Source organism: Crinia signifera, chromosome 4 (assembly GCF_055691185.1).
Source record: "Crinia signifera chromosome 4, ASM5569118v1, whole genome shotgun sequence".
In the NCBI taxonomy this organism is placed as follows: Eukaryota; Metazoa; Chordata; class Amphibia; order Anura; family Myobatrachidae; genus Crinia; species Crinia signifera.
The window spans coordinates 337326178-337353554 of record NC_139220.1 but is presented as its reverse complement, the minus strand read 5'-3'; the positions used below and the strand labels follow the sequence as shown (position 1 = coordinate 337353554).

General features: G+C 54.3%; 1 protein-coding gene and 1 long non-coding RNA gene across 7 annotated transcripts; both read left to right on the top strand.

Annotated features, from left to right (window-relative positions):
- Positions 1–548: 548 nt before the first annotated feature.
- PPP1R35 (protein phosphatase 1 regulatory subunit 35) lies at positions 549–15650 on the top strand. Its single transcript, XM_083180082.1, has 5 exons — positions 549–709; positions 5329–5509; positions 5652–5862; positions 5938–6050; positions 15379–15650. Exons 2-5 carry the CDS (start codon positions 5330–5332, stop codon positions 15550–15552), a joined length of 678 nt encoding a protein of 225 aa, XP_083036208.1. The 5' UTR covers positions 549–709; position 5329; the 3' UTR covers positions 15553–15650.
- A 4672-nt stretch (positions 15651–20322) lies between these two features.
- On the top strand, positions 20323–24007 carry LOC146072900 (uncharacterized). Of its 6 annotated transcripts, none has more exons than XR_014473262.1 (4): positions 20323–20428; positions 22408–22547; positions 23709–23801; positions 23882–24007. It is a non-coding gene; the product is annotated as an uncharacterized LOC146072900 (long non-coding RNA). The 6 variants fall into 6 exon arrangements; XR_014473261.1 differs by lacking the exon at positions 20323–20428 and adding an exon at positions 20900–21036; XR_014473264.1 differs by lacking the exon at positions 20323–20428 and adding an exon at positions 21038–21056.
- The last annotated feature ends 3370 nt before the right edge of the window (positions 24008–27377 follow it).

Genomic DNA, 27377 nt, shown 5'->3' with positions numbered 1-27377 from the left:
TAAAGTGTGTCAGATTATTTACAATTATATGGTGTGCATCCATAGAGCAAAACCTTTTCTCTTCTTCTGTTATGTACCTGACGTGATATTTGCCTGGATAGCACCCGCGCCGCTACAATAAGGCGACAACTTTGGAATCCCCATAACAAGTGATACACAGGGGACCATACAGAGTGCGGAAAATCCCTAACCCAGTTCCCCCATCCCTAACTTCCAAGTCCAGGAACAGAGCATTGTGTCCTACTGGAGAGGGGCATGCTGGGAGGTATGTACCCATACATAATACAGCTGCCATGGTGACAGACATTGCTGTATCCTATTCCCTGACACAGTGGCAAACAGGTACACATCAGCACACTAGTCCAGTCCCCAGCCGCCAATTTCCTTGACTCCGGACTCCGGAACAAAAAGAAGGCTACAGGGAAATGGCCGCCGCGCTGGAGACACGGCCGCCGGTAACAGTGCTGCCTCAGATAAGACGTATGCAGCGCGGTGATTGGTCGGTGGATCCCCAAGTTGTAAGGTAGGAGCTGCGCGTGCGCCGTGACGCATGGAGCAGCAGTATGGCCGCGGCGCGGCTGTGTAGGCGGAAGCTGCTGAAGCTGCTCTGCAGGAGTACAAAGATGGCGGCGCCGTAACCATGGATCCGCCCGCTGAGCGATCCCAGCGCTGTCACAGCAACGGCCCCGGGCAGCCAGGCGGAGGACGGGTGAGAATGGTGACCCCCCTTCCCCCCCAACCCTGATATGTGATAATAACTACCTCATTGGGTTACGACCTGCCCCTCTCCCCACCCCCGGGGGCTCACTCACCTGTCCCCCACCCCCACTGTCCCCAACCACCAGGTGCTCACCTGCCCCCCCCCTCCCCCAACACCACCCCCTCTGCCACCGGGTGCTCACTAACATACCCCCACGCCGTCTGCATACCTCCCAATATGACCAGGAGAGACACAATGCTCGCCTGGCCCTCACTCCCCCTCTGTCACCGGGCGCTCACCTGGCCCTCACTCCCCCCTGCCACTGGGCGCTCACCTGGCCCTCACTCCCCCTCTGTCACCGGGCGCTCACCTGGCCCTCACTCCCCCCTGCCACTGGGCGCTCACCTGGCCCTCACTCCCCCTCTGTCACTGGGTGCTTACCTGGCCCTCACTCCCCCTCTGTCACCGGGCGCTCACCTGGCCCTCACTCCTCCTCTGTCACCGGGCGCTCACCTGGCCCTCACTCCTCCTCTGTCACCGGGCGCTCACCTGGCCCTCACTCCTCCTCTGTCACCGGGCGCTCACCTGGCCCTCACTCCTCCTCTGTCACCGGGCGCTCACCTGGCCCTCACTCCCACATGTGACCGGGCGCTCACCTGGCCCTCCCTCCCCCCTGCCACTGGGCGCTCACCTGGCCCTCCCTCCCCCCTGCCACTGGGCGCTCACCTGGCCCTCACTCCCCCTCTGCCACCGGGTGCTCACTAACGTACCCCCACGCCGTCTGCATACCTCCCAATATGACCAGGAGAGACACAATGCTCGCCTGGTCCTCACTCCCCCTCTGTCACCGGGCGCTCACCTGGCCCTCACTCCTCCTCTGTCACCGGGCGCTCACCTGGCCCTCACTCCTCCTCTGTCACCGGGCGCTCACCTGGCCCTCACTCCTCCTCTGTCACCGGGCGCTCACCTGGCCCTCACTCCCCCCTGCCACTGGGCGCTCACCTGGCCCTCCCTCCCCCCTGCCACTGGGCGCTCACCTGGCCCTCACTCCCCCTCTGCCACCGGGTGCTCACTAACGTACCCCCACGCCGTCTGCATACCTCCCAATATGACCAGGAGAGACACAATGCTCGCCTGGCCCTCACTCCCCCTCTGTCACCGGGCGCTCACCTGGCCCTCACTCCCCCCTGCCACTGGGCGCTCACCTGGCCCTCCCTCCCCCTCTGTCACCGGGCGCTCACCTGGCCCTCCCTCCCCCATGCCACTGGGCGCTCACCTGGCCCTCCCTCCCCCCTGCCACTGGGCGCTCACCTGGCCCTCACTCCCCCTCTGTCATCGGGTGCTTACCTGGCCCTCACTCCCCCTCTGTCACTGGGCGCTCACCTGGCCCTCCCTCCCCCCTGCCACCGGGCGCTCACCTGGCCCTACCTCCCCCCTGCCACCGGGCGCTCACCTGGCCCTCCCTCCCCCCTGCCACTGGGCGCTCACCTGGCCCTCACTCCCCCTCTGTCACCGGGCACTCACTCCCCCTGTGTCACCGGGCGCTCACTCCCCCTCTGTCACCGGGCGCTCACTCCCCCTCTGTCACCGGGCGCTCACTCCCCCTCTGTCACCGGGCGCTCACTCCCCCTCTGTCACCGGGCGCTCACTCCCCCTCTGTCACCGGGCGCTCACTCCCCCTCTGTCACCGGGCGCTCACTCCCCCTCTGTCACCGGGCGCTCACTCCCCCTCTGTCACCGGGCGCTCACTCCCCCTCTGTCACCGGGCGCTCACTCCCCCTCTGTCACCGGGCGCTCACTCCCCCTCTGTCACCGGGCGCTCACTCCCCCTCTGTCACCGGGCGCTCACTCCCCCTCTGTCACCTGGCCCTCCCTCCCCCCTGCCACCGGGTGCTCACCTGGCCCTCACTCCCCCTCTGTCACCGGGTGCTCACCTGGCCCTCACTCCCCCTCTGTCACCGGGTGCTCACCTGGCCCTCACTCCCCCTCTGTCACCGGGCGCTCACCTGGCCCTCACTCCCCCTCTGTCACCGGGCGCTCACCTGGCCCTCCCTCCCCCTCTGCCACTGGGCGCTCACCTGGCCCTCCCTCCCCCCTGCCACTGGGCGCTCACCTGGCCCTCACTCCTCCTCTGTCACCGGGTGCTCACCTGGCCCTCACTCCCCCTCTGCCACCGGGTGCTCACTAACGTACCCCCACGCCGTCTGCATACCTCCCAATATGACCAGGAGAGACACAATGCTCGCCTGGCCCTCACTCCCCCTCTGTCACCGGGCGCTCACCTGGCCCTCACTCCCCCCTGCCACTGGGCGCTCACCTGGCCCTCCCTCCCCCTCTGTCACCGGGCGCTCACCTGGCCCTCACTCCCCCATGCCACTGGGCGCTCACCTGGCCCTCCCTCCCCCCTGCCACTGGGCGCTCACCTGGCCCTCACTCCCCCTCTGTCATCGGGTGCTTACCTGGCCCTCACTCCCCCTCTGTCACTGGGCGCTCACCTGGCCCTCCCTCCCCCCTGCCACCGGGCGCTCACCTGGCCCTACCTCCCCCCTGCCACCGGGCGCTCACCTGGCCCTCCCTCCCCCCTGCCACTGGGCGCTCACCTGGCCCTCACTCCCCCTCTGTCACCGGGCGCTCACTCCCCCTCTGTCACCGGGCGCTCACTCCCCCTCTGTCACCGGGCGCTCACTCCCCCTCTGTCACCGGGCGCTCACTCCCCCTCTGTCACCGGGCGCTCACTCCACCTCTGTCACCGGGCGCTCACTCCCCCTCTGTCACCGGGCGCTCACTCCCCCTCTGTCACCGGGCGCTCACTCCCCCTCTGTCACCGGGCGCTCACTCCCCCTCTGTCACCGGGCGCTCACTCCCCCTCTGTCACCGGGCGCTCACTCCCCCTCTGTCACCGGGCGCTCACTCCCCCTCTGTCACCGGGCGCTCACTCCCCCTCTGTCACCGGGCGCTCACTCCCCCTCTGTCACCGGGCGCTCACTCCCCCTCTGTCACCGGGCGCTCACTCCCCCTCTGTCACCTGGCCCTCCCTCCCCCCTGCCACCGGGTGCTCACCTGGCCCTCACTCCCCCCCTGCCACTGGGCACTCACCTGGCCCTCACTCCCCCTCTGTCACCGGGTGCTCACCTGGCCCTCACTCCCCCTCTGTCACCGGGTGCTCACCTGGCCCTCACTCCCCCTCTGTCACCGGGCGCTCACCTGGCCCTCACTCCCCCTCTGTCACCGGGCGCTCACCTGGCCCTCCCTCCCCCTCTGCCACTGGGCGCTCACCTGGCCCTCCCTCCCCCCTGCCACTGGGCGCTCACCTGGCCCTCACTCCTCCTCTGTCACCGGGTGCTCACCTGGCCCTCACTCCCCCTCTGCCACCGGGTGCTCACTAACGTACCCCCACGCCGTCTGCATACCTCCCAATATGACCAGGAGAGACACAATGCTCGCCTGGCCCTCACTCCCCCTCTGTCACCGGGCGCTCACCTGGCCCTCACTCCCCCCTGCCACTGGGCGCTCACCTGGCCCTCCCTCCCCCTCTGTCACCGGGCGCTCACCTGGCCCTCACTCCCCCATGCCACTGGGCGCTCACCTGGCCCTCCCTCCCCCCTGCCACTGGGCGCTCACCTGGCCCTCACTCCCCCTCTGTCATCGGGTGCTTACCTGGCCCTCACTCCCCCTCTGTCACTGGGCGCTCACCTGGCCCTCCCTCCCCCCTGCCACCGGGCGCTCACCTGGCCCTACCTCCCCCCTGCCACCGGGCGCTCACCTGGCCCTCCCTCCCCCCTGCCACTGGGCGCTCACCTGGCCCTCACTCCCCCTCTGTCACCGGGCGCTCACTCCCCCTCTGTCACCGGGCGCTCACTCCCCCTCTGTCACCGGGCGCTCACTCCCCCTCTGTCACCGGGCGCTCACTCCCCCTCTGTCACCGGGCGCTCACTCCCCCTCTGTCACCGGGCGCTCACTCCACCTCTGTCACCGGGCGCTCACTCCCCCTCTGTCACCGGGCGCTCACTCCCCCTCTGTCACCGGGCGCTCACTCCCCCTCTGTCACCGGGCGCTCACTCCCCCTCTGTCACCGGGCGCTCACTCCCCCTCTGTCACCTGGCCCTCCCTCCCCCCTGCCACCGGGTGCTCACCTGGCCCTCACTCCCCCCCTGCCACTGGGCACTCACCTGGCCCTCACTCCCCCTCTGTCACCGGGTGCTCACCTGGCCCTCACTCCCCCTCTGTCACCGGGTGCTCACCTGGCCCTCACTCCCCCCTGCCACCGGGTGCTCACCTGGCCCTCCCTCCCCCCTGCCACTGGGCGCTCACCTGGCCCTCACTCCCCCTCTGTCACCGGGTGCTCACCTGGCCCTCACTCCCCCTCTGTCACCGGGCGCTCACTCCCCCTCTGTCACCGGGCGCTCACCTGGCCCTCCCTCCCCCCTGCCACTGGGCGCTCACCTGGCCCTCACACCTGGACAGCTGGGGTCAGGGAATGATGGGGTAACGTACAAGCCAATGATGGGACAATGTAGAAGCCAATGGTTACTGCACTTTTTCTTTTGGCCTCACCCTGTATAACACAAGTATGTACTAAACTGTATATAAGTGATGTCTCTCAGCTTGCTGTCTCTTGTCTATTCCAGGATGTCTCAGGGCTGTGAGGAAGAGAGTGCTCTACCGGCTGACACTGCCCCCCTGCCATCCACTGTGGCCCCTGATCAGGCAGAGGCCCATCCGCTATTGGACATCTCCCTGACCCCTGACAAGGGTGGGGGCATCCTGCGCAGGCAGACCTCTGAGCGTAGCAGGAGGACCCACAGACAGGTGAGACAATCGGTATAACATGGGATTGGCTGGGCTGACTGTCCCTCATGTCTGCTATACGGACATGTACATTGTCCCTATCATGTATATTTATAGAGGTGTGAATCCACCCACAATGCCAGAATCTGGTGTCTGCCCTCAGGTGCGCTTTGATGTCGATGATAAGGCTCCAGGCCGACCAGAGACGGCACTTCCTGGCGGACTGGCAGCACCCAGAATGCACAGCAGCGCTGCACTCAGACAATGGGTGCAGAGAGAAGCCCGGCAGGAGTTTGATGCGGGGACTGCAGTGCAGAGCGAGCTGGGCCGATCATTCGCAGCGAGACGCAGTCTGGAGAACGAGGCAGCTAGAGGTAAGAGGTGGTGATGTCTCCTCGGGGCATATGGGAGGAAGCTGGATGTTTCCCTAACACAGCTTTGTGCTGCAGCACTCAACGTATCCAGGGTGCAGAATCTGTATCAGGGTCTGGTCAGCGTGGAGCCACCTACGGAACATCTGCAGAGACTGACTGCACAACAGAGAAGACTGGAGCATCAGGAGGTGAGGTCGCCATGTTCTACCGCCTGCTATTGGTGTGGCCTGGCATGTGTCCGCTACAGAACCATGTAGCCATATGGGAGTCCCAATAGTCTTATCTTGTATGTATATGGCGCCACAAGGGATCTGCAGTGCCATATTACAGAGTACATAACCCAAGCACATAACCATAGCTGCATCAGCAGGCGGCACTGACATAAGTATCAGGGGGCGGAGAACGAGGGATCCGCAGTGCCCCATTACACAATATATAACCCAGGTGACAGTGACTGACAGCTGTATACTATAGAGGACAAGTACAGGGTATATAACCATAGCTGCATCAGCAGAGGGCACTGACATAAGTATCAGGGGCAGAGAACAGGGGATCTGCAGCGCCCTATTACAGAGTATATAACCCAGGAGACAGTGACTTACAGCTGAATACAATAGAGGACAAGTACAGGGCACATAACCATAGCTGCATCAGCAGGCGGTACTGACATAAGTAGCAGGGGGCAGAGAACAAGGGATCCGCAGTGCCCTATTACAGAGTATATAACCCAGGAGACAGTGACTTACAGCTGAATACAATAGAGGACAAGTACAGGGCACATAACCATAGCTGCATCAGCAGGGGACACTGACATAAATATCAGGGGGCAGAGAACAAGGGATCCGCAGCGCCCTATTACACAGTATATAACACAGGAGACAGTGACTTACAGCTGTATACAATAGAGGACAAGTACAGGGCTCATAACCATAGCTGCATCAGCAGGGGATACTGACATAAGTATCAGAAGGCAGAGAACAAGGGATCCGCAGCGCCCTATTACATAGTATATAACCCAGGAGACAGTGACTTACAGCTGAATACAATAGAGGACAAGTACAGGGCACATAACCATAGCTGCATCAGCAGGCGGTACTGACATAAGTATCAGGGGGCAGAGAACAAGGGATCCGCAGCACCCTATTACTGAGTATATAACCCAGGAGACAGTGACTTACAATAGAGGACAAGTACAGGGCACATAACCATAGCTGCATCAGCGGAGGACACTGACATAAGTATCAGAAGGCAGAGAACAAGGGATCCGCAGCAAGTACAGGGCACATAACCATAGCTGCATCAGCGGAGGACACTGACATAAGTATCAGAAGGCAGAGAACAAGGGATCCGCAGCACCCTATTACACAGTATATAACACAGGAGACAGAGACTTACAGCTGTATACAATAGAGGACAAGTACAGGGCACATAACCATAGCTGCATCAGCAGGCGGTACTGACATAAGTATCCGCAGCACCCTATTACACAGTATATAACACAGGAGACCGTGACTTACAGCTGAATACAATAGAGGACAAGTACAGGGCACATAACCATAGCTGCATCAGCAGGCGGTACTGACATAAGTAGCAGGGGGCAGAGAACAAGGGATCCGCAGCGCCCTATTACAGAGTATATAACCCAGGAGACAGTGACTTACAGCTGTATACAATAGAGGACAAGTACAGGGCACATAACCATAGCTGCATCAGCAGAGGACACTGACATAAGTATCAGGGGGCGGAGAACAAGGAATCCGCAGCGCCCTATTACAGAGATATAACCCAGGAGACAGTGACTTACAGCTGAATACAATAGAGGACAAGTACAGGGCACATAACCATAGTTGCATCAGCAGAGGGCACTGACATAAATATCAGGGGGCAGAGAACAAGGGATCCGCAGCACTCTATTACAGAGTATATAACCCAGGAGACAGTGACTTACAGCTGTATACAATAGAGGACAAGTACTGGGCACATAACCATAGCTGCATCAGCAGGGGATACTGACATAAGTATCAGGAGGCAGAGAACAAGGGATCCGCAGCGCCCTATTACATAGTATATAACCCAGGAGACAGTGACTTACAGCTGAATACAATAGAGGACAGGTACAGGGCACATAACCATAGCTGCATCAGCAGGCGGTACTGACATAAGTATCAGGGGGCAGAGAACAAGGGATCCGCAGCGCCCTATTACACAGTATATAACCCAGGAGACAGTGACTTACAGCTGTATACAATAGAGGACAAGTACAGGGCACATAACCATAGCTGCATCAGCAGAGGACACTGACATAAGTATCAGGGGGGCAGAGAACAAGGGATCCGCAGCGTCCTATTACAGAGTATATAACCCAGGAGACAGTGACTTACAGCTGTATACAATAGAGGACAAGTACAGGGCACATAACCATAGCTGCATCAGCAGGCGGTACTGACATAAGTATCAGGGGGCAGAGAACAAGGGATCCGCAGCACCCTATTACTGAGTATATAACCCAGGAGACAGTGACTTACAGCTGAATACAATAGAGGACAAGTATAGGGCACATAACCATAGCTGCATCAGCAGAGGACACTGACATAAGTATCAGGGGCAGAGAACAAGGGATCCGCAGCACCCTATTACACAGTATATAACCCAGGAGACAGTGACTTGCAGCTGAATACAATAGAGGACAAGTACAGGGTACATAACCACAGCTGCATCAGCAGGCGGCACTGACATAAGTATCAGGGGGCAGAGAACAAGGGATCCGCAACACCCTATTACACAGTATATAACACAGGAGACAGAGACTTACAGCTGAATACAATAGAGGACAAGTACAGGGCACATAACCATAGCTGCATCAGCAGGCGGTACTGACATAAGTATCCGCAGCACCCTATTACACAGTATATAACACAGGAGACAGTGACTTACAGCTGAATACAATAGAGGACAAGTACAGGGCACATAACCATAGCTGCATCAGCAGGCGGTACTGACATAAATATCAGGGGGCAGAGAACAAGGGATCCGCAGCACTCTATTACAGAGTATATAACCCAGGAGACAGTGACTTACAGCTGAATACAATAGAGGACAAGTACAGGGCACATAACCATAGCTGCATCAGCAGAGGGCACTGACATAAGTATCAGGGGCAGAGAACAAGGGATCCGCAGCACCCTATTACACAGTATATAACACAGGAGACAGAGACTTACAGCTGAATACAATAGAGGACAAGTACAGGGCACATAACCATAGCTGCATCAGCAGGCGGTACTGACATAAGTATCCGCAGCACCCTATTACACAGTATATAACACAGGAGACACTGACTTACAGCTGAATACAATAGAGGACAAGTACAGGGCACATAACCATAGCTGCATCAGCAGGCGGTACTGACATAAGTAGCAGGGGGCAGAGAACAAGGGATCCGCAGCGCCCTATTACAGAGTATATATCCCAGGAGACAGTGACTTACAGCTGTATACAATAGAGGACAAGTACAGGGCACATAACCATAGCTGCATCAGCAGAGGGCACTGACATAAATATCAGGGGGCAGAGAACAAGGGATCCGCAGCACTCTATTACAGAGTATATAACCCAGGAGACAGTGACTTACAGCTGTATACAATAGAGGACAAGTACAGGGCACATAACCATAGCTGCATCAGCAGGCGGTACTGACATAAGTATCAGGAGGCAGAGAACAAGGGATCCGCAGCGCCCTATTACATAGTATATAACCCAGGAGACAGTGACTTACAGCTGAATACAATAGAGGACAGGTACAGGGCACATAACCATAGCTGCATCAGCAGGCGGTACTGCAGCAGGCGGTACTGACATAAGTATCAGGGGGCAGAGAACAAGGGATCCGCAGCGCCCTATTACACAGTATATAACCCAGGAGACAGTGACTTACAGCTGTATACAATAGAGGACAAGTACAGGGCACATAACCATAGCTGCATCAGCAGAGGACACTGCCATAAGTATCAGGGGGGCAGAGAACAAGGGATCCGCAGCGCCCTATTACACAGTATATAACCCAGGAGACAGTGACTTACAGCTGTATACAATAGAGGACAAGTACAGGGCACATAACCATAGCTGCATCAGCAGGCGGTACTGACATAAGTATCAGGGGGCAGAGAACAAGTGATCCGCAGCACCCTATTACAGAGTATATAACCCAGGAGACAGTGACTTACAGCTGTATACAATAGAGGACAAGTACAGGGCACATAACCATAGCTGCATCAGCAGAGGACACTGACATAAGTATCAGGGGGGCAGAGAACAAGGGATCCGCAGCGTCCTATTACAGAGTATATAACCCAGGAGACAGTGACTTACAGCTGTATACAATAGAGGACAAGTACAGGGCACATAACCATAGCTGCATCAGCAGGCGGTACTGACATAAGTATCAGGGGGCAGAGAACAAGGGATCCGCAGCACCCTATTACTGAGTATATAACCCAGGAGACAGTGACTTACAGCTGAATACAATAGAGGACAAGTACAGGGTACATAACCACAGCTACATCAGCAGGCGGCACTGACATAAGTATCAGGGGGCAGAGAACAAGGGATCCGCAACACCCTATTACACAGTATATAACACAGGAGACAGAGACTTACAGCTGAATACAATAGAGGACAAGTACAGGGCACATAACCATAGCTGCATCAGCAGGCGGTACTGACATAAGTATCCGCAGCACCCTATTACACAGTATATAACCCAGGAGACAGTGACTTACAGCTGAATACAATAGAGGACAAGTACAGGGCACATAACCATAGCTGCATCAGCAGGCGGTACTGACATAAGTAGCAGGGGGCAGAGAACAAGGGATCCGCAGCGCCCTATTACAGAGTATAGAACCCAGGAGACAGTGACTTACAGCTGTATACAATAGAGAACAAGTACAGGGCACATAACCATAGCTGCATCAGCAGAGGGCACTGACATAAATATCAGGGGGCAGAGAACAAGGGATCCGCAGCACTCTATTACAGAGTATATAACCCAGGAGACAGTGACTTACAGCTGTATACAATAGAGGACAAGTACAGGGTACATAACCACAGCTGCATCAGCAGGCGGCACTGACATAAGTATCAGGGGGCAGAGAACAAGGGATCCGCAACACCCTATTACACAGTATATAACACAGGAGACAGAGACTTACAGCTGAATACAATAGAGGACAAGTACAGGGCACATAACCATAGCTGCATCAGCAGGCGGTACTGACATAAGTAGCAGGGGGCGGAGAACAAGGGATCCGCAGCGCCCTATTACAGAGATATAACCCAGGAGACAGTGACTTACAGCTGAATACAATAGAGGACAAGTACAGGGCACATAACCATAGCTGCATCAGCAGAGGGCACTGACATAAATATCAGGGGGCAGAGAACAAGGGATCCGCAGCACTCTATTACAGAGTATATAACCCAGGAGACAGTGACTTACAGCTGTATACAATAGAGGACAAGTACAGGGCACATAACCATAGCTGCATCAGCAGGGGATACTGACATAAGTATCAGGGGGCAGAGAACAAGGGATCCGCAGCGCCCTATTACATAGTATATAACCCAGGAGACAGTGACTTACAGCTGAATACAATAGAGGACAGGTACAGGGCACATAACCATAGCTGCATCAGCAGGCGGTACTGCAGCAGGCGGTACTGACATAAGTATCAGGGGGCAGAGAACAAGGGATCCGCAGCGCCCTATTACACAGTATATAACCCAGGAGACAGTGACTTACAGCTGTATACAATAGAGGACAAGTACAGGGCACATAACCATAGCTGCATCAGCAGAGGACACTGCCATAAGTATCAGGGGGGCAGAGAACAAGGGATCCGCAGCGCCCTATTACACAGTATATAACCCAGGAGACAGTGACTTACAGCTGTATACAATAGAGGACAAGTACAGGGCACATAACCATAGCTGCATCAGCAGGCGGTACTGACATAAGTATCAGGGGGCAGAGAACAAGGGATCCGCAGCACCCTATTACTGAGTATATAACCCAGGAGACAGTGACTTACAGCTGAATACAATAGAGGACAAGTACAGGGTACATAACCACAGCTGCATCAGCAGGCGGCACTGACATAAGTATCAGGGGGCAGAGAACAAGGGATCCGCAACACCCTATTACACAGTATATAACACAGGAGACAGAGACTTACAGCTGAATACAATAGAGGACAAGTACAGGGCACATAACCATAGCTGCATCAGCAGGCGGTACTGACATAAGTATCCGCAGCACCCTATTACACAGTATATAACCCAGGAGACAGTGACTTACAGCTGAATACAATAGAGGACAAGTACAGGGCACATAACCATAGCTGCATCAGCAGGCGGTACTGACATAAGTAGCAGGGGGCAGAGAACAAGGGATCCGCAGCGCCCTATTACAGAGTATAGAACCCAGGAGACAGTGACTTACAGCTGTATACAATAGAGGACAAGTACAGGGTACATAACCACAGCTGCATCAGCAGGCGGCACTGACATAAGTATCAGGGGGCAGAGAACAAGGGATCCGCAACACCCTATTACACAGTATATAACACAGGAGACAGAGACTTACAGCTGAATACAATAGAGGACAAGTACAGGGCACATAACCATAGCTGCATCAGCAGGCGGTACTGACATAAGTAGCAGGGGGCGGAGAACAAGGGATCCGCAGCGCCCTATTACAGAGATATAACCCAGGAGACAGTGACTTACAGCTGAATACAATAGAGGACAAGTACAGGGCACATAACCATAGCTGCATCAGCAGAGGGCACTGACATAAATATCAGGGGGCAGAGAACAAGGGATCCGCAGCACTCTATTACAGAGTATATAACCCAGGAGACAGTGACTTACAGCTGTATACAATAGAGGACAAGTACAGGGCACATAACCATAGCTGCATCAGCAGGGGATACTGACATAAGTATCAGGGGGCAGAGAACAAGGGATCCGCAGCGCCCTATTTCACAGTATATAACCCAGGAGACAGTGACTTACAGCTGTATACAATAGAGGACAAGTACAGGGCACATAACCATATCTGTATCAGCAGGCGGCACTGACATAAGTATCAGGGGGCAGAGAACAAGGGATCCGCAGCACCCTATTACTGAGTATATAACCCAGGAGACAGTGACTTACAGCTGTATACAATAGAGGACAAGTACAGGGCACATAACCATAGCTGCATCAGCAGAGGACACTGCCATAAGTATCAGGGGGGCAGAGAACAAGGGATCCGCAGCGCCCTATTACACAGTATATAACCCAGGAGACAGTGACTTACAGCTGTATACTATAGAGGACAAGTACAGGGCACATAACCATAGCTGCATCAGCAGGCGGTACTGACATAAGTATCAGGGGGCAGAGAACAAGGGATCCGCAGCGCCCTATTACAGAGTATATAACCCAGGAGACAGTGACTTACAGCTGTATACAATAGAGGACAAGTACAGGGCACATAACCATAGCTGCATCAGCAGAGGACACTGACATAAGTATCAGGGGGGCAGAGAACAAGGGATCCGCAGTGCCCTATTACAGAGTATATAACCCAGGAGTCAGTGACTTACAGCTGTATACAATAGAGGACAAGTACAGGGCACATAACCATAGCTGCATCAGCAGGGGACACTGACATAAGTATCAGGGGGCAGAGAACAAGGGATCCGCAGCACCCTATTACAGAGTATATAACCCAGGAGACAGTGACTTACAGCTGTATACAATAGAGGACAAGTACAGGTCACATAACCATAGCTGCATCAGCAGAGGACACTGACATAAGTATCAGGGGGCAGAGAACAAGGGATCCGCAACACCCTATTACACAGTATATAACACAGGAGACAGAGACTTACAGCTGAATACAATAGAGGACAAGTACAGGGCACATAACCATAGCTGCATCAGCAGAGGACACTGACATAAGTATCAGGGGGCAGAGAACAAGGGATCCGCAACACCCTATTACACAGTATATAACCCAGGAGACAGTGACTTACAGCTGAATACAATAGAGGACAAGTACAGGGCACATAACCATAGCTGCATCAGCAGGTGGCACTGACATAAGTATCAGGGGGCAGAGAACAAGGGATCCGCAACACCCTATTACACAGTATATAACCCAGGAGACAGTGACTTACAGCTGAATACAATAGAGGACAAGTACAGGGCACATAACCATAGCTGCATCAGCAGGCGGCACTGACATAAGTATCAGGGGGCGGAGAACAAGGGATCCGCAGCACCCTATTACAGAGTATATAACCCAGGAGACAGTGACTTACAGCTGTATACAATAGAGGACAAGTACAGGGCACATAACCATAGCTGCATCAGCAGGGGACACTGACATAAGTATCAGGGGGCAGAGAACAAGGGATCCGCAGCACCCTATTACAGAGTATATAACCCAGGAGACAGTGACTTACAGCTGTATACAATAGAGGACAAGTACAGGTCACATAACCATAGCTGCATCAGCAGAGGACACTGACATAAGTATCAGGGGGCAGAGAACAAGGGATCCGCAACACCCTATTACACAGTATATAACACAGGAGACAGAGACTTACAGCTGAATACAATAGAGGACAAGTACAGGGCACATAACCATAGCTGCATCAGCAGAGGACACTGACATAAGTATCAGGGGGCAGAGAACAAGGGATCCGCAACACCCTATTACACAGTATATAACCCAGGAGACAGTGACTTACAGCTGAATACAATAGAGGACAAGTACAGGGCACATAACCATAGCTGCATCAGCAGGTGGCACTGACATAAGTATCAGGGGCAGAGAACAAGGGATCCGCAACACCCTATTACACAGTATATAACCCAGGAGACAGTGACTTACAGCTGAATACAATAGAGGACAAGTACAGGGCACATAACCATAGCTGCATCAGCAGGCGGCACTGACATAAGTATCAGGGGGCGGAGAACAAGGGATCCGCAGCACCCTATTACAGAGTATATAACCCAGGAGACAGTGACTTACAGCTGTATACAATAGAGGACAAGTACAGGGCACATAACCATAGCTGCATCAGCAGGGGACACTAACATAAGTATCCGGGCGGAGATGCGATGGAGGAGAGACAGGCAGAGATGTGTGGGGCAAGAGACGGGCGGAGATGCGATGGAGGAGAGACGGGCGGTGATGCGAGGGAGGAAAGACGGGCGGAGATGTGGGGGGGAGAGCAAGTAAAGGCTGTGGGGAAGATCTGCGTAGCATCAGCATAGAGGTGATATTGGAAGTGGAGCTCACTCAGAGAGAGAGAGAATAGGAGAGGAGCAGGGACTGAGTGTTGGGGGACCCCTGCAGTTGGGGGGAGGAGATGTATATCATTGTTGTGTAGGTTTGGGTGTCTCTGGAGCCAGCTGCATATCACACAGGCCTCATGTTCTCCTTCTCCACCGCAGGTGCCACAGATAGAGGGTCCTGACCTCTTCGCCTTCTCAGACCCCTGCCAAAGGTTCACAGAGACCCCGTACCTTGGTGTAGATGGACTGCCAGCATTTACCCTGGAGCCACGGACTCGACCACCACATTCAGTGTTTGACATGTTCCACAAGCTGGGGGAGTGGGCGTCTTAGCAACGGCCCCGGTATACACCCTTGTTGCTGCGCTTTCCTGTAAAGTTTTCTCTGAACTCTTGTTTTTTTACACAATAAATGTCCTAGGAGGAGTATAACCCGGAGAAAGTTTCATTCATGGTCGCTGTGCACAGTCCTGTCCGTGAGAGGGCGGAGCAGACGTGGGGTGTGGCCTATTCATTCATAGTCGCGGTGCACAGTTCTGTCCGTGAGAGGGCGGAGCAGACGGGGGTGTGGCCTATTCATAGTCGCGGTGCGCAGTTCTGTCTGTGAGAGGGCGGAGCATACGTGGGGTGTGGCCTATTCATTCATAGTCGCGGTGCACAGTCCTGTCCGTGAGAGGGCGTAGCAGACGGGGGGTGTGGCCTATTCATAGTCGCGGTGCACAGTCCTGTCCGTGAGAGGGCGGAGCAGACGTGTGGTGTGGCCTATTCATTCATAGTCACGGTGCACAGTCCTGTCTGTGAGAGGGCGGAGCAGACGGGGGTGTGGCCTATTCATAGTCGCGGTGCACAGTCCTGTCCGTGAGAGGGCGGGGCAGACGTGGGGTGTGGCTTATCCCAGATCTTGTGTGCATCACGTGTGTTGTCATCAGAGGACGTGCCATAGCACTTCAGGTACTGGGCTCTGTGTATTGGGATCACTGCTTCTTACTCTACCTGAGCAGCTACACCAAGGGGAACAGTGTCACATGATGTGCGAGCACGTGCACCTCATCCCGAGTGGGCTGGTGCTGTCATTCGCGTGTGGAAGGCCAGAAGATGTGGTGGGAGTGAGCGTGGTGACTGCACAGAACAGCCGACTCCGGAGGTGGGGGACAGGCGTGTCCGGGGGGTGCTTTATATGATCACTGTCCCCTAGTCAGAGAACATACCATGGGAGCATTTCTGGAAGTGTGTAAGCAGCGCAGCAAGCGCACGTGTACTGTATGTGCGCATGTTATCACTGACTGGCGCTATAAGGCATCCTCAGCGCCAGTCAGTACACGGGGGAACACGTAGCCAGTGATGAGAAGCCACACGAGGGTGGCGGGAAGTCCGAACCTCCCGGTGCTGGTGGGGGAAGGGGTTACAGCTGGTGTTTTGGCGTCAGGTGGCGGTATGGATGCTGATAGTGACGAGGGGGTGAGTTTCAGAGCAGGGATTATCAGGATGACGTGAGTGTGGCGTGTATGTGTGAGGGGTCCACACTATTCTGTGGTGGGGCGGTGAATGACATTAGGATCCCCATTAAGCATAGCCTGAAGGAAGGCGAAGCAGGTGGCATGAAGGCTGGGACCAGAGAGGTTGGGAATGGCCATGTGCAGGGACTATGCATTTATTTCTGTGCACACAAGGCGACGACATCAGGCCCTTCTGGACAACATGATGGGGATCTCATCCGGCTCAGCCCCTATACATGAGGTTCCAGCAATATGTTTGTGGGATGGGATATGTGTCACAGGAGCGGGACCTGCTGCCTGCGGGACACATTAGGGGGCACATAACAGAGCAGAGGGAATGTAACATTCTGCACATAGGTAACGGGACTCTTCCCAGCATAAAATACTGTACTCGGCTGTGGGAAGTTTAGAGGGCAGCCTTGTGACCCTGTAATCATCAGTACACACTCCTGGACAGTGGGTGGAGCTGGTGTCCCACTGGCCTGGGATGCACTGGCTGTAGTGCAAGCTACTGAGCAGCAGGTGGTGCTGGTGTCCTTCTGGCCTTTATTTATTTATTTATTTGCAGTTTCTTATATAGCGCAGCAGATTCCGTTACAGTGTCTTATATAGCACAGCAGATTCCGTTACAGTGTCTTATATAGCGCAGCAGATTCCGTTACAGTGTCTTATATAGCGCAGCAGATTCCGTTACAGTGTCTTATATAGCGCAGCAGATTCCGTTACAGTGTCTTATATAGCGCAGCAGATTCCGTTACAGCGTCTTATATAGCGCAGCAGATTCCGTTACAGCGTCTTATATAGCGCAGCAGATTCCGTTACAGTGTCTTATATAGCGCAGCAGATTCTGTTACAGTGTCTTATATAGCGCAGCAGATTCCGTTAGTGTCTTATATAGCGCAGCAGATTCCGTTACAGCGTCTTATATAGCGCAGCAGATTCCGTTACAGCGTCTTATATAGCGCAGCAGATTCCGTTACAGTGTCTTATATAGCGCAGCAGATTCCGTTACAGTGTCTTATATAGCGCAGCAGATTCCGTTACAGTGTCTTATATAGCGCAGCAGATTCCGTTACAGCGTCTTATATAGCGCAGCAGATTCCGTTACAGTGTCTTATATAGCGCAGCAGATTCCGTTACAGTGTCTTATATAGCGCAGCAGATTCCGTTACAGTGTCTTATATAGCGCAGCCGGCTCCGTTACAGTGTCTTATATAGCGCAGCAGATTCCGTTACAGTGTCTTATATAGCGCAGCAGATGCCGTTACAGCGTCTTATATAGCGCAGCAGATTCCGTTACAGCGTCTTATATAGCACAGCAGATTCCGTTACAGTGTCTTATATAGCGCAGCAGGTTCCGTTACAGTGTCATATATAGCGCAGCAGGCTCCGTTACAGTGTCTTATATAGCGCAGCAGATTCCGTTACAGTGTCTTATATAGCAGCAGATTCCGTTACAGCGTCTTATATAGCGCAGCAGATTCCGTTACAGTGTCTTATATAGCGCAGCAGGCTCCGTTACAGTGTCTTATATAGCGCAGCAGATTCCGTTACAGTGTCTTATATAGCGCAGCAGATTCCGTTACAGTGTCTTATATAGTGCAGCAGATTCCGTTACAGCGTCTTATATAGCGCAGCAGATTCCGTTACAGCGTCTTATATATCGCAGCAGATTCCGTTACAGTTTCTTATATAGCGCAGCTAGGGATGCCAATCCCGGGGCATTTTTTCAATCCCGGGATTGAAAAATGCTCAATCCCGGGATTCCCGGGATCCCGGGATTGGCATCCAAACCAAAAAGCCCATTATTAGCATTGGACCCACCCCGGCCGACCCGCACATCTACTTACATAAGGGAGCGGGCGGGCGGGCGGCCGGGAGTGGGTTTGGAGGTGCACGGTGCCTCCCGGCAAGTGCACCTCCATCGAAGACAGCAGGCAGGTGGGCGGAGGCAGGCGGGCGGCGGAGAAGAGGCGGGCAGGCGGAGGCAGGCCGGCGGGTAGGCGGGTGGTCACTGGTGACGTGTGGCCTACGCAGCGTGACCTCTACTGTCACGCTACGCAGGCCGCACGCCGGGTCAGTTTATGGGAACAGCCGGGCAGCGTCTGAGCGAGTGCTCAGACGCTGCCCAGGCAATTAGACTGCGCATGCGCAGTCTAATCCCGAAATCCCGGGATTGGATTCCCGGACTTTTTTAGGCCAAATCCCGGGATCCCGCCGATCCCGGGATTGGCCACACTACGCGCAGCAGATTCCGTTGTGCTTTACAATAGTAGACAGTGATAAAACAAACTGGGTAACAACAGACAGACTTGGAGGTAGGAGGGCCCTGCTGCAAGCTTACAATCTATAGGTATATAGGAGGGAAACACAAGGACAGGCACCAGTAATAGCATAGCAGTCCCACCAAGTTACAAGTCCAGAAGGGAAGCAATATAATACATAAGTGCCTCAGAGGGTTATGCGTGCAGAACTTAAATATGATAGGCTTGCCTGAAGAGGTGAGTTTTCAGGGAACGCTTGAAAGTTTGGCCTTTGATGTACAGTAGAGGTGGCCAACCAATCAGAGGCAATGAGAAAAAATATATATTAGTCAGGATGGGGGTGAGACAAGCACATTGAAATGCACAATTGATGTAATATTCCCAATATAAAACCTTTTCTGTAATTATTTTTATTAGTGGGACTTTATGAGATTATGTTGAGCACACAGTAGCGCCCAGGCAGAGGAGGCAAGCGGCAGTGCCGCGGGGGCCGGCACACAGCGGAGTAGCACCCAGTTGGAGGAGGAATGCAGTAGTGCCATGGGTGCGGGAGCCACATCTCATTAACCCCTTGAGTGGTATGCCCGGAAATTTTCCAGGCTCAGCTGTGCTGCTGCAGCGGGCTGTTCCAGAAAATTTTCGGGCATACCACAAATATGAAATAGGTGCGCACCACCTATTGAGCCCCCCGTTACATCCCCCCCCCCCCATCACCTGTGCTCTGGCGATCGTACACCAGAGCTCTTCTAACCCCTGCCGCTATGCCAGCTGCCTGCCGCCATTCATTTTGCAGCAATGACGTAGGCTCAGGGATGTTTGGGGGGACGCCTGTGTGATGACTGACAGCCGGCTGGGGCAGTGGCGGCAGGGGAGCTCAGGTGTACTAACGCCGGAGCGAAGGTGAGGGGGGGTAGGTTTTTCTGGGGCAGGATAAACCTGCCCTGGTAGGTTTGCCCTGCCCCAGCAAAACCCACCACTCAAGGGGTTAAGGAAACAGCCACATGCAGCTCATGCAGCTACTGGAATGGGAAGGTGGGCAAGTCTCCCACTTGCTTCCTGGCCTGTAATGTACTCGCAGGTGGCGCTGGTGTCCTCCTGGCCTGTAACGTACTGGCTGTAGTATAAGTTTCTGGGCGACAGGTGGCGCTGGTGTCCTCCAGGCCTGTAATGTACATGCTGTAGTACACGTCGCCGGGCGGTAGGTGGCGATGGTGTCCTCGTCTGTAGACACCCAGCGCGAATCAGCAGTACATGGTCCCGGGCGGCAGGTGGCGCTGGTGTCCTCTATTGCACTGATGAATGGGCTGCAGTACATGCTCTCAGGCGGCAGGTGGCGCTGGTGTCCTCCTAGCCTGTAACGTACTGGCTGTAGTATAAGTCTCTGGGCGACAGGTGGCGCTGGTGTCCTCCTGGCCTGTAATGTACATGCTGTAGTACACGTCGCCGGGCGGTAGGTGGCGATGGTGTCCTCGCCTGTAGACACCCAGCGCGAATCAGCAGTACATGGTCCCGGGCGGCAGGTGGCGCTGGTGTCCTCTATTGCACTGATGAATGGGCTGCAGTACATGCTCTCAGGCGGCAGGGGGCGCTGGTCCTGTCCACTAGTATACGGGCTGTAGTACACGATCTCAGGTGGCAGGTGGCGATGGTGTCCTCCAGGCCAGTGATGTATGGCTGTAGTACACGCTGCGGGCGGCAGGTGGTGCTGGTGTCCTACAGGCCAGTGATGTACATGCTGTAGTACAAGTTCCCGGGCAGCAGGTGGCGCTGGTGTCCTACCAGTGATTTATGGCCTGTAGTACAAGTTCCCGGGCAGCAGGTGGTGCTAGTGTCCTGACCAGTGATTTATGGCCTGTAGTACACGTCGCCGGGTGGTAGGTGGCGATGGTGTCCTCCTTGCTGGTAGACACCCGGCGCGAAGACACCAGCACCACCTTCTGACTGGGAGCGTGTACTGCATCACGTACATCAATGGCCGGGAGTATGAGGACACAAACTGCCGCTCGGATTTTTTCTGCCCCCCATACATCAGCAGCAGTACATGGTCCTGGGCGGCAGGTGACGCTGGTGTCCTCTAGGTCACGAATATGTGGGATGTAGTACAGGCTCCCGGGCGGCAGGTGGCGCTGGTGTCCTCCTGGCCTTTGATGTATGGCTGTAGTACACGCTGCGGGCAGCAGGTGGCGCTGGTGTCCTCCTGGCCTGTGATGTATGGCTGTAGAACAAGTTCCCGGGCGGCAGGTGGCGCTAGTGTCCTGACCAGTGATTTATGGCCTGTAGTACACGTTGCCGGGCAGCAGGTGGCGATGGTGTCCTCCTTGCCTGTAGACACCCGTGCGATGACACCAGCACCACCTGCTGACTGGGCGCGTGTACTGCATCACGTACATCATTCAATGGCCGGGAGTATGAGGACACAAACTGCCGCTCGGATATTTTCTGCCCCCCATACATTAGCAGTACATGGTCCCGGGCGGCAGGTGGCGCTGGTGTCCTCTAGGTCACGGATGTATGGGCTGTAGTACACAGTCCCGGGCGGCAGGTGGCGATGGTGTCCTCCTGGCCTGTGACGTATGGGCTGTAGTACACGCTGCGGGCGGCAGGTGGCGCTGGTGTCCTACAGGCCTGTGATGTATGGCCGTAGTACAAGTTCCCGGGCAGCAGGTGGCGCTAGTGTCCTGACCAGTGATTTATGGCCTGTAGTACAAGTTCCCGAGCAGCAGGTGGTGCTAGTGTCCTGACCAGTGATTTATGGCCTGTAGTACACGTCGCCGGCTGGTAGGTGGCGATGGTGTCCTCCTTGTCACGGATATATGGGATGTAGTACAGGCTCCCGGGCGGCAGGTGGCGCTGGTGTCCTCCTGGCCTGTGATGTATGGCTGTAGCACACGCTGCGGGCGGCAGGTGGCGCTGGTGTCCTACAGGCCAGTGATTTATTATGGCCTGTAGTACACGTCGCCGGGCGGCAGGTGGCGATGGTGTACTCCTTGCCTGTAGACACCCGAAGCAAAGACACCAACACCACCTGCTGACTGGGAGCGTGTACTGCATGACGTACATCGAAGGCCGGGAGTATAAGGACACAAACTGTCGCTCGGATTTTTTCTGCCCCCCATACATTAGCAGTACATGGCCCCGGGCGGCAGGTGACGCTGGTGTCCTCTAGGTCACGGATGTATGGGCTGTAGTACACAGTCCCAGGCGGCAGGTGGCGCTAATGTCCTACAGGTCTGTCACGTATGGCTGTAGTACACGCTGCGGGCGGCAGGTGGCGCTGGTGTCCTACAGGCCAGTGGTGTATGTGCTGCAGTATACGCTCTCGGGCGGCAGGTGGCGCTGGTGTACTCTAGCTCACGGATGTAGGGGCTGTAATACACGCTCCTGGGCGGCAGGTGGCGCTGGAGACCTGACGTTTTTCTCTCTTTATAGGTTCTGCCCTCAGTTATTATGGCGGCATAGCGCCGTGCGTCATGACGTAGCTACACGCGGCACAGAACGCTCTGGCGGGAAGAATGGATGTGGCCGAGTACCAGAGGCTACGGGGTGATCACGTGGAGAAGATCCGGGAGGTGAGACACGTGATGCAGCGCGAGGGAGGGCAGGCACTGGGCACCTCACACCTCCTGCTACCTCTGTGTGATATATACTGGTGTCCTGTGTCATACAGAATGTAGTGTGATATATATATATATATATATGTGTGTGTGTGTCCTGTGTGATATATGGTGTAATACTCTGTGTATACTTACGGATATAGGAGGTTATTCTGGTTTATGTGAATCCAGCTTTGCGATATGTTCAACCAGATGCTGCCCGCATTACTGCCCGCCCCCTCGCCCGCATTACTGCCCGCCCCCTCGCCCGCCCCCTCGCCCGCATTACTGCCCGCCCCCTCGCCCGCATTACTGCCCGCCCCCTCGCCCGCCAAGTTTCCCCGCACGCCCGCCAATGGATGTTTTGCAGCTTGCATGCAGGGAGGAAATCATTCGCTGGTCGCCGAAACCTCTGTGGTGCACACATATGCCAGTGCCCTGTGCGGGAAGCCTGCGGGCATCTGCAGTCAGTGACCCACCTGCGTCATGGGCGCAGTTACATGGGGACACCAATGAAATGCTGGGCATTCCCATGGGTGCAGCCCCACGCCCGCACATATAAGATTATGTGCAGTCGCTCCCCTCAGACGAGCTGTCGGTTACAATAAGGGCCATAATGTACAGGGCCCAGGGCCGGTTGTGTCCTTTATTCCCAGCACGGTTCCCATGGTAGATGTGGCGTCACCTGCGCAGGACTGTTGAGACACACACACACACACAGTTCTGGGCACCAGCTGCTGTGCGCGGCTTCGGCCATTTTACACTTATTACATGACTCCTGATCACGCACACACGGTATATGTGCAACTGCCCTCCCCACTGGCTGTGTGTGGGGTCAGGTGTGTGCCCACTATCAGCCTGCCCCTCCCTACTAGGTGAGGCCGTTGTCACCTGAGCCTCTGTCACCAGGTCACGTGATCTGCACAGCTCCTGAGGCTGTTACCCCATGCTGAGATATATATATATATATATATATATATATATATATATATATATATATATATATATACTGGGTCCGTAGGGAAGCGCTGCAGACCCCACATTAGTATAGCGAAACACCGAGATCCTGTGATTGGCTGCCGGTGTCACCTCATTATTCCACGACCTCACTTGCCGCGGTATTGTGTCTTTCATCAGGATCTACAGGAGGCCACAGAGCTCCTGCACCAGCTGAACCAGAACCTGGCGGTGTGGGGGGAGAGAACCGGAGACATGGACATCCTTGCACAGGTAGGTCTGCCCCTCCCCCTGCGGGGTGAGCCAGAGCGGCGTGTATGGGTGACTCTTACATCGATGTTTCCTCTCTCTAGGTTTGGACGCAGTTTCAGCAGCAGCTGGCTATGTTATCTGCAGCGTTGGAGGACTCAGCTGTGTGATACCCGCTGCTCGCAGCATTACTATGGCAATAAATGGTGACCCGGAGGTCTGTACGGAGAGGGGTGCCCTGTCTTTTGTGCTTATAATACACAGCTCAGACAGATTTCCCTGATTCTGTGTGACAGACGTGGGGCATAATAATCAGCAATAACACATAGCTGTTACCTGTACGTGGTGCACGGTGTCCTCTGTGTGACAGACGTGGTGCATAATAATCAGCAATAACACATAGCTGTTACCTGTACGAGGTGCACGGAGTCCTCTGTGTGACTGACGTGGGGCATAAAAATCAGCAATAACACATAGCTGTTACCTGTACGAGGTGCACGGAGTCCTCTGTGTGACAGACGTGGTGCATAATAATCAGCAATAACACATAGCTGTTACCTGTACGAGGTGCACGGAGTCCTCTGTGTGACAGTTGTGGGGCATAATAATCAGTAATAACACATAGCTGTTACCTGTACGAGGTGCACGGAGACCTCTGTGTGACTGACGTGGGGCATAATAATCAGCAATAACACATCGCTGTTACCTGTACGAGGTGCACGGAGTCCTCTGTGTGACAGATGTGGGGCATAATAATCAGCAATAACACATAGCTGTTACCTGTACAAGGTGCACGGAGTCCTCTGTGTGACTGACGTGGGGCATAATAATCAGCAATAACACATAGCTGTTACCTGTACGAGGTGCATGGAGTCCTCTGTGTGACTGACGTGGGGCATAATAATCAGCAATAACACATAGCTGTTACCTGTACGAGGTGCACGGAGTCCTCTGTGTGACTGACGTGGGGCATAATAATCAGCAATAACACATAGCTGTTACCTGTACGAGGTGCACGGAGTCCTCTGTGTGACTGACGTGGGGCATAATAATCAGCAATAACACATAGCTGTTACCTGTACGAGGTGCACGGAGTCCTCTGTGTGACTGACGTGGGGCAAAAAAATCAGCAATAACACATAGCTGTTACCTGTACGAGGTGCACGGAGTCCTCTGTGTGACAGACGTGGGGCATAATAATCAGCAATAACACATAGCTGTTACCTGTACGAGGTGCACGGTGTCCTCTGTGTGACAGACGTGGGGCATAATAATCAGCAATAACACATAGCTGTTACCTGTACAAGGTGCACGGAGTCCTCTGTGTGACTGACGTGGGGCATAATAATCAGCAATAACACATAGCTGTTACCTGTACGAGGTGCACGGAGTCCTCTGTGTGACAGACGTGGGGCATAATAATCAGCAATAACACATAGCTGTTACCTGTACGAGGTGCACGGAGTCCTCTGTGTGACTGACGTGGGGCATAATAATCAGCAATAACACATAGCTGTTACCTGTACGAGGTGCACGGAGTCCTCTGTGTGACTGACGTGGGGCATAATAATCAGCAATAACACATAGCTGTTACCTGTACGAGCTGCACGGAGTCCTCTGTGTGACTGACGTGGTGCATAATAATCAGCAATAACACATAGCTGTTACCTGTACGTGGTGCACGGAGTCCTCTGTGTGACAGACGTGGGGCATAATAATCAGCAATAACACATAGCTGTTACCTGTACGAGGTGCACGGAGTCCTCTGTGTGACAGACGTGGGGCATAATAATCAGCAATAACACATAGCTGTTACCTGTACGTGGTGCACGGAGTCCTCTGTGTGACAGACGTGGGGCATAATAATCAGCAATAACACATAGCTGTTACCTGTACGAGGTGCACGGAGTCCTCTGTGTGACAGACGTGGGGCATAATAATCAGTAATAACACATAGCTGTTACCTGTACGAGGTGGACGGAGTCCTCTGTGTGACTGACGTGGGGCATAATAATCAGCAATAACATAGCTGTTACCTTACGAGGTGCACGGTGTCCTCTGTGTGACAGACGTGGGGCATAATAATCAGCAATAACACATAGCTGTTACCTGTACGAGGTGCACGGAGTCCTCTGTGTGACTGACGTGGGGCATAATAATCAGCAATAACACATAGCTGTTACCTGTACGAGGTGCACGGAGTCCTCTGTGTGACAGACGTGGGGTATAATAATCAGCAATAACACATAGCTGTTACCTGTACGAGCTGCACGGAGTCCTCTGTGTGACAGACGTGGGGCATAATAATCAGCAATAACACATAGCTGTTACCTGTACGAGGTGCACGGAGTCCCCTGTGTGACAGACGTGGGGCATAATAATCAGCAATAACACATAGCTGTTACCTGTACGAGGTGCACGGAGTCCTCTGTGTGACTGACGTGGGGCATAATAATCAGCAATAACACATAGCTGTTACCTGTACGAGGTGCACGGAGTCCCCTGTGTGACAGACGTGGGGCATAATAATCAGCAATAACACATAGCTGTTACCTGTACGAGGTGCACGGAGTCCTCTGTGTGACTGACGTGGGGCATAATAATCAGCAATAACACATAGCTGTTACCTGTACGAGGTGCACGGAGTCCTCTGTGTGACAGACGTGGGGCATAATAATCAGCAATAACACATAGCTGTTACCTGTACGAGGTGCACGGAGTCCTCTGTGTGACTGACGTGGGGCATAATAATCAGCAATAACACATAGCTGTTACCTGTACGAGGTGCACGGAGTCCTCTGTGTGACTGACGTGGGGCATAATAATCAGCAATAACACATAGCTGTTACCTGTACGAGGTGCACGGAGTCCTCTGTGTGACTGACGTGGGGCATAAAAATCAGCAATAACACATAGCTGTTACCTGTACGAGGTGCACGGAGTCCTCTGTGTGACAGACGTGGGGCATAATAATCAGCAATAACACATAGCTGTTACCTGTACGAGCTGCACGGAGTCCTCTGTGTGACTGACGTGGGGCATAAAAATCAGCAATAACACATAGCTGTTACCTGTACGAGGTGCACGGAGTCCTCTGTGTGACTGACGTGGGGCATAATAATCAGCAATAACACATAGCTGTTACCTGTACGAGGTGCACGGAGTCCTCTGTGTGACTGACGTGGGGCATAATAATCAGCAATAACACATAGCTGTTACCTGTACGAGCTGCACGGAGTCCTCTGTGTGACAGACGTGGGGCATAATAATCAGCAATAACACATAGCTGTTACCTGTACGAGGTGCACGGAGTCCCCTGTGTGACAGACATGGGGCATAATAATCAGCAATAACACATAGCTGTTACCTGTACGAGGTGCACGGAGTCCTCTGTGTGACTGACGTGGGGCATAATAATCAGCAATAACACATAGCTGTTACCTGTACGAGGTGCACGGAGTCCTCTGTGTGACAGACGTGGGGCATAATAATCAGCAATAACACATAGCTGTTACCTGTACGAGGTGCACGGAGTCCTCTGTGTGACTGACGTGGGGCATAATAATCAGCAATAACACATAGCTGTTACCTGTACGAGGT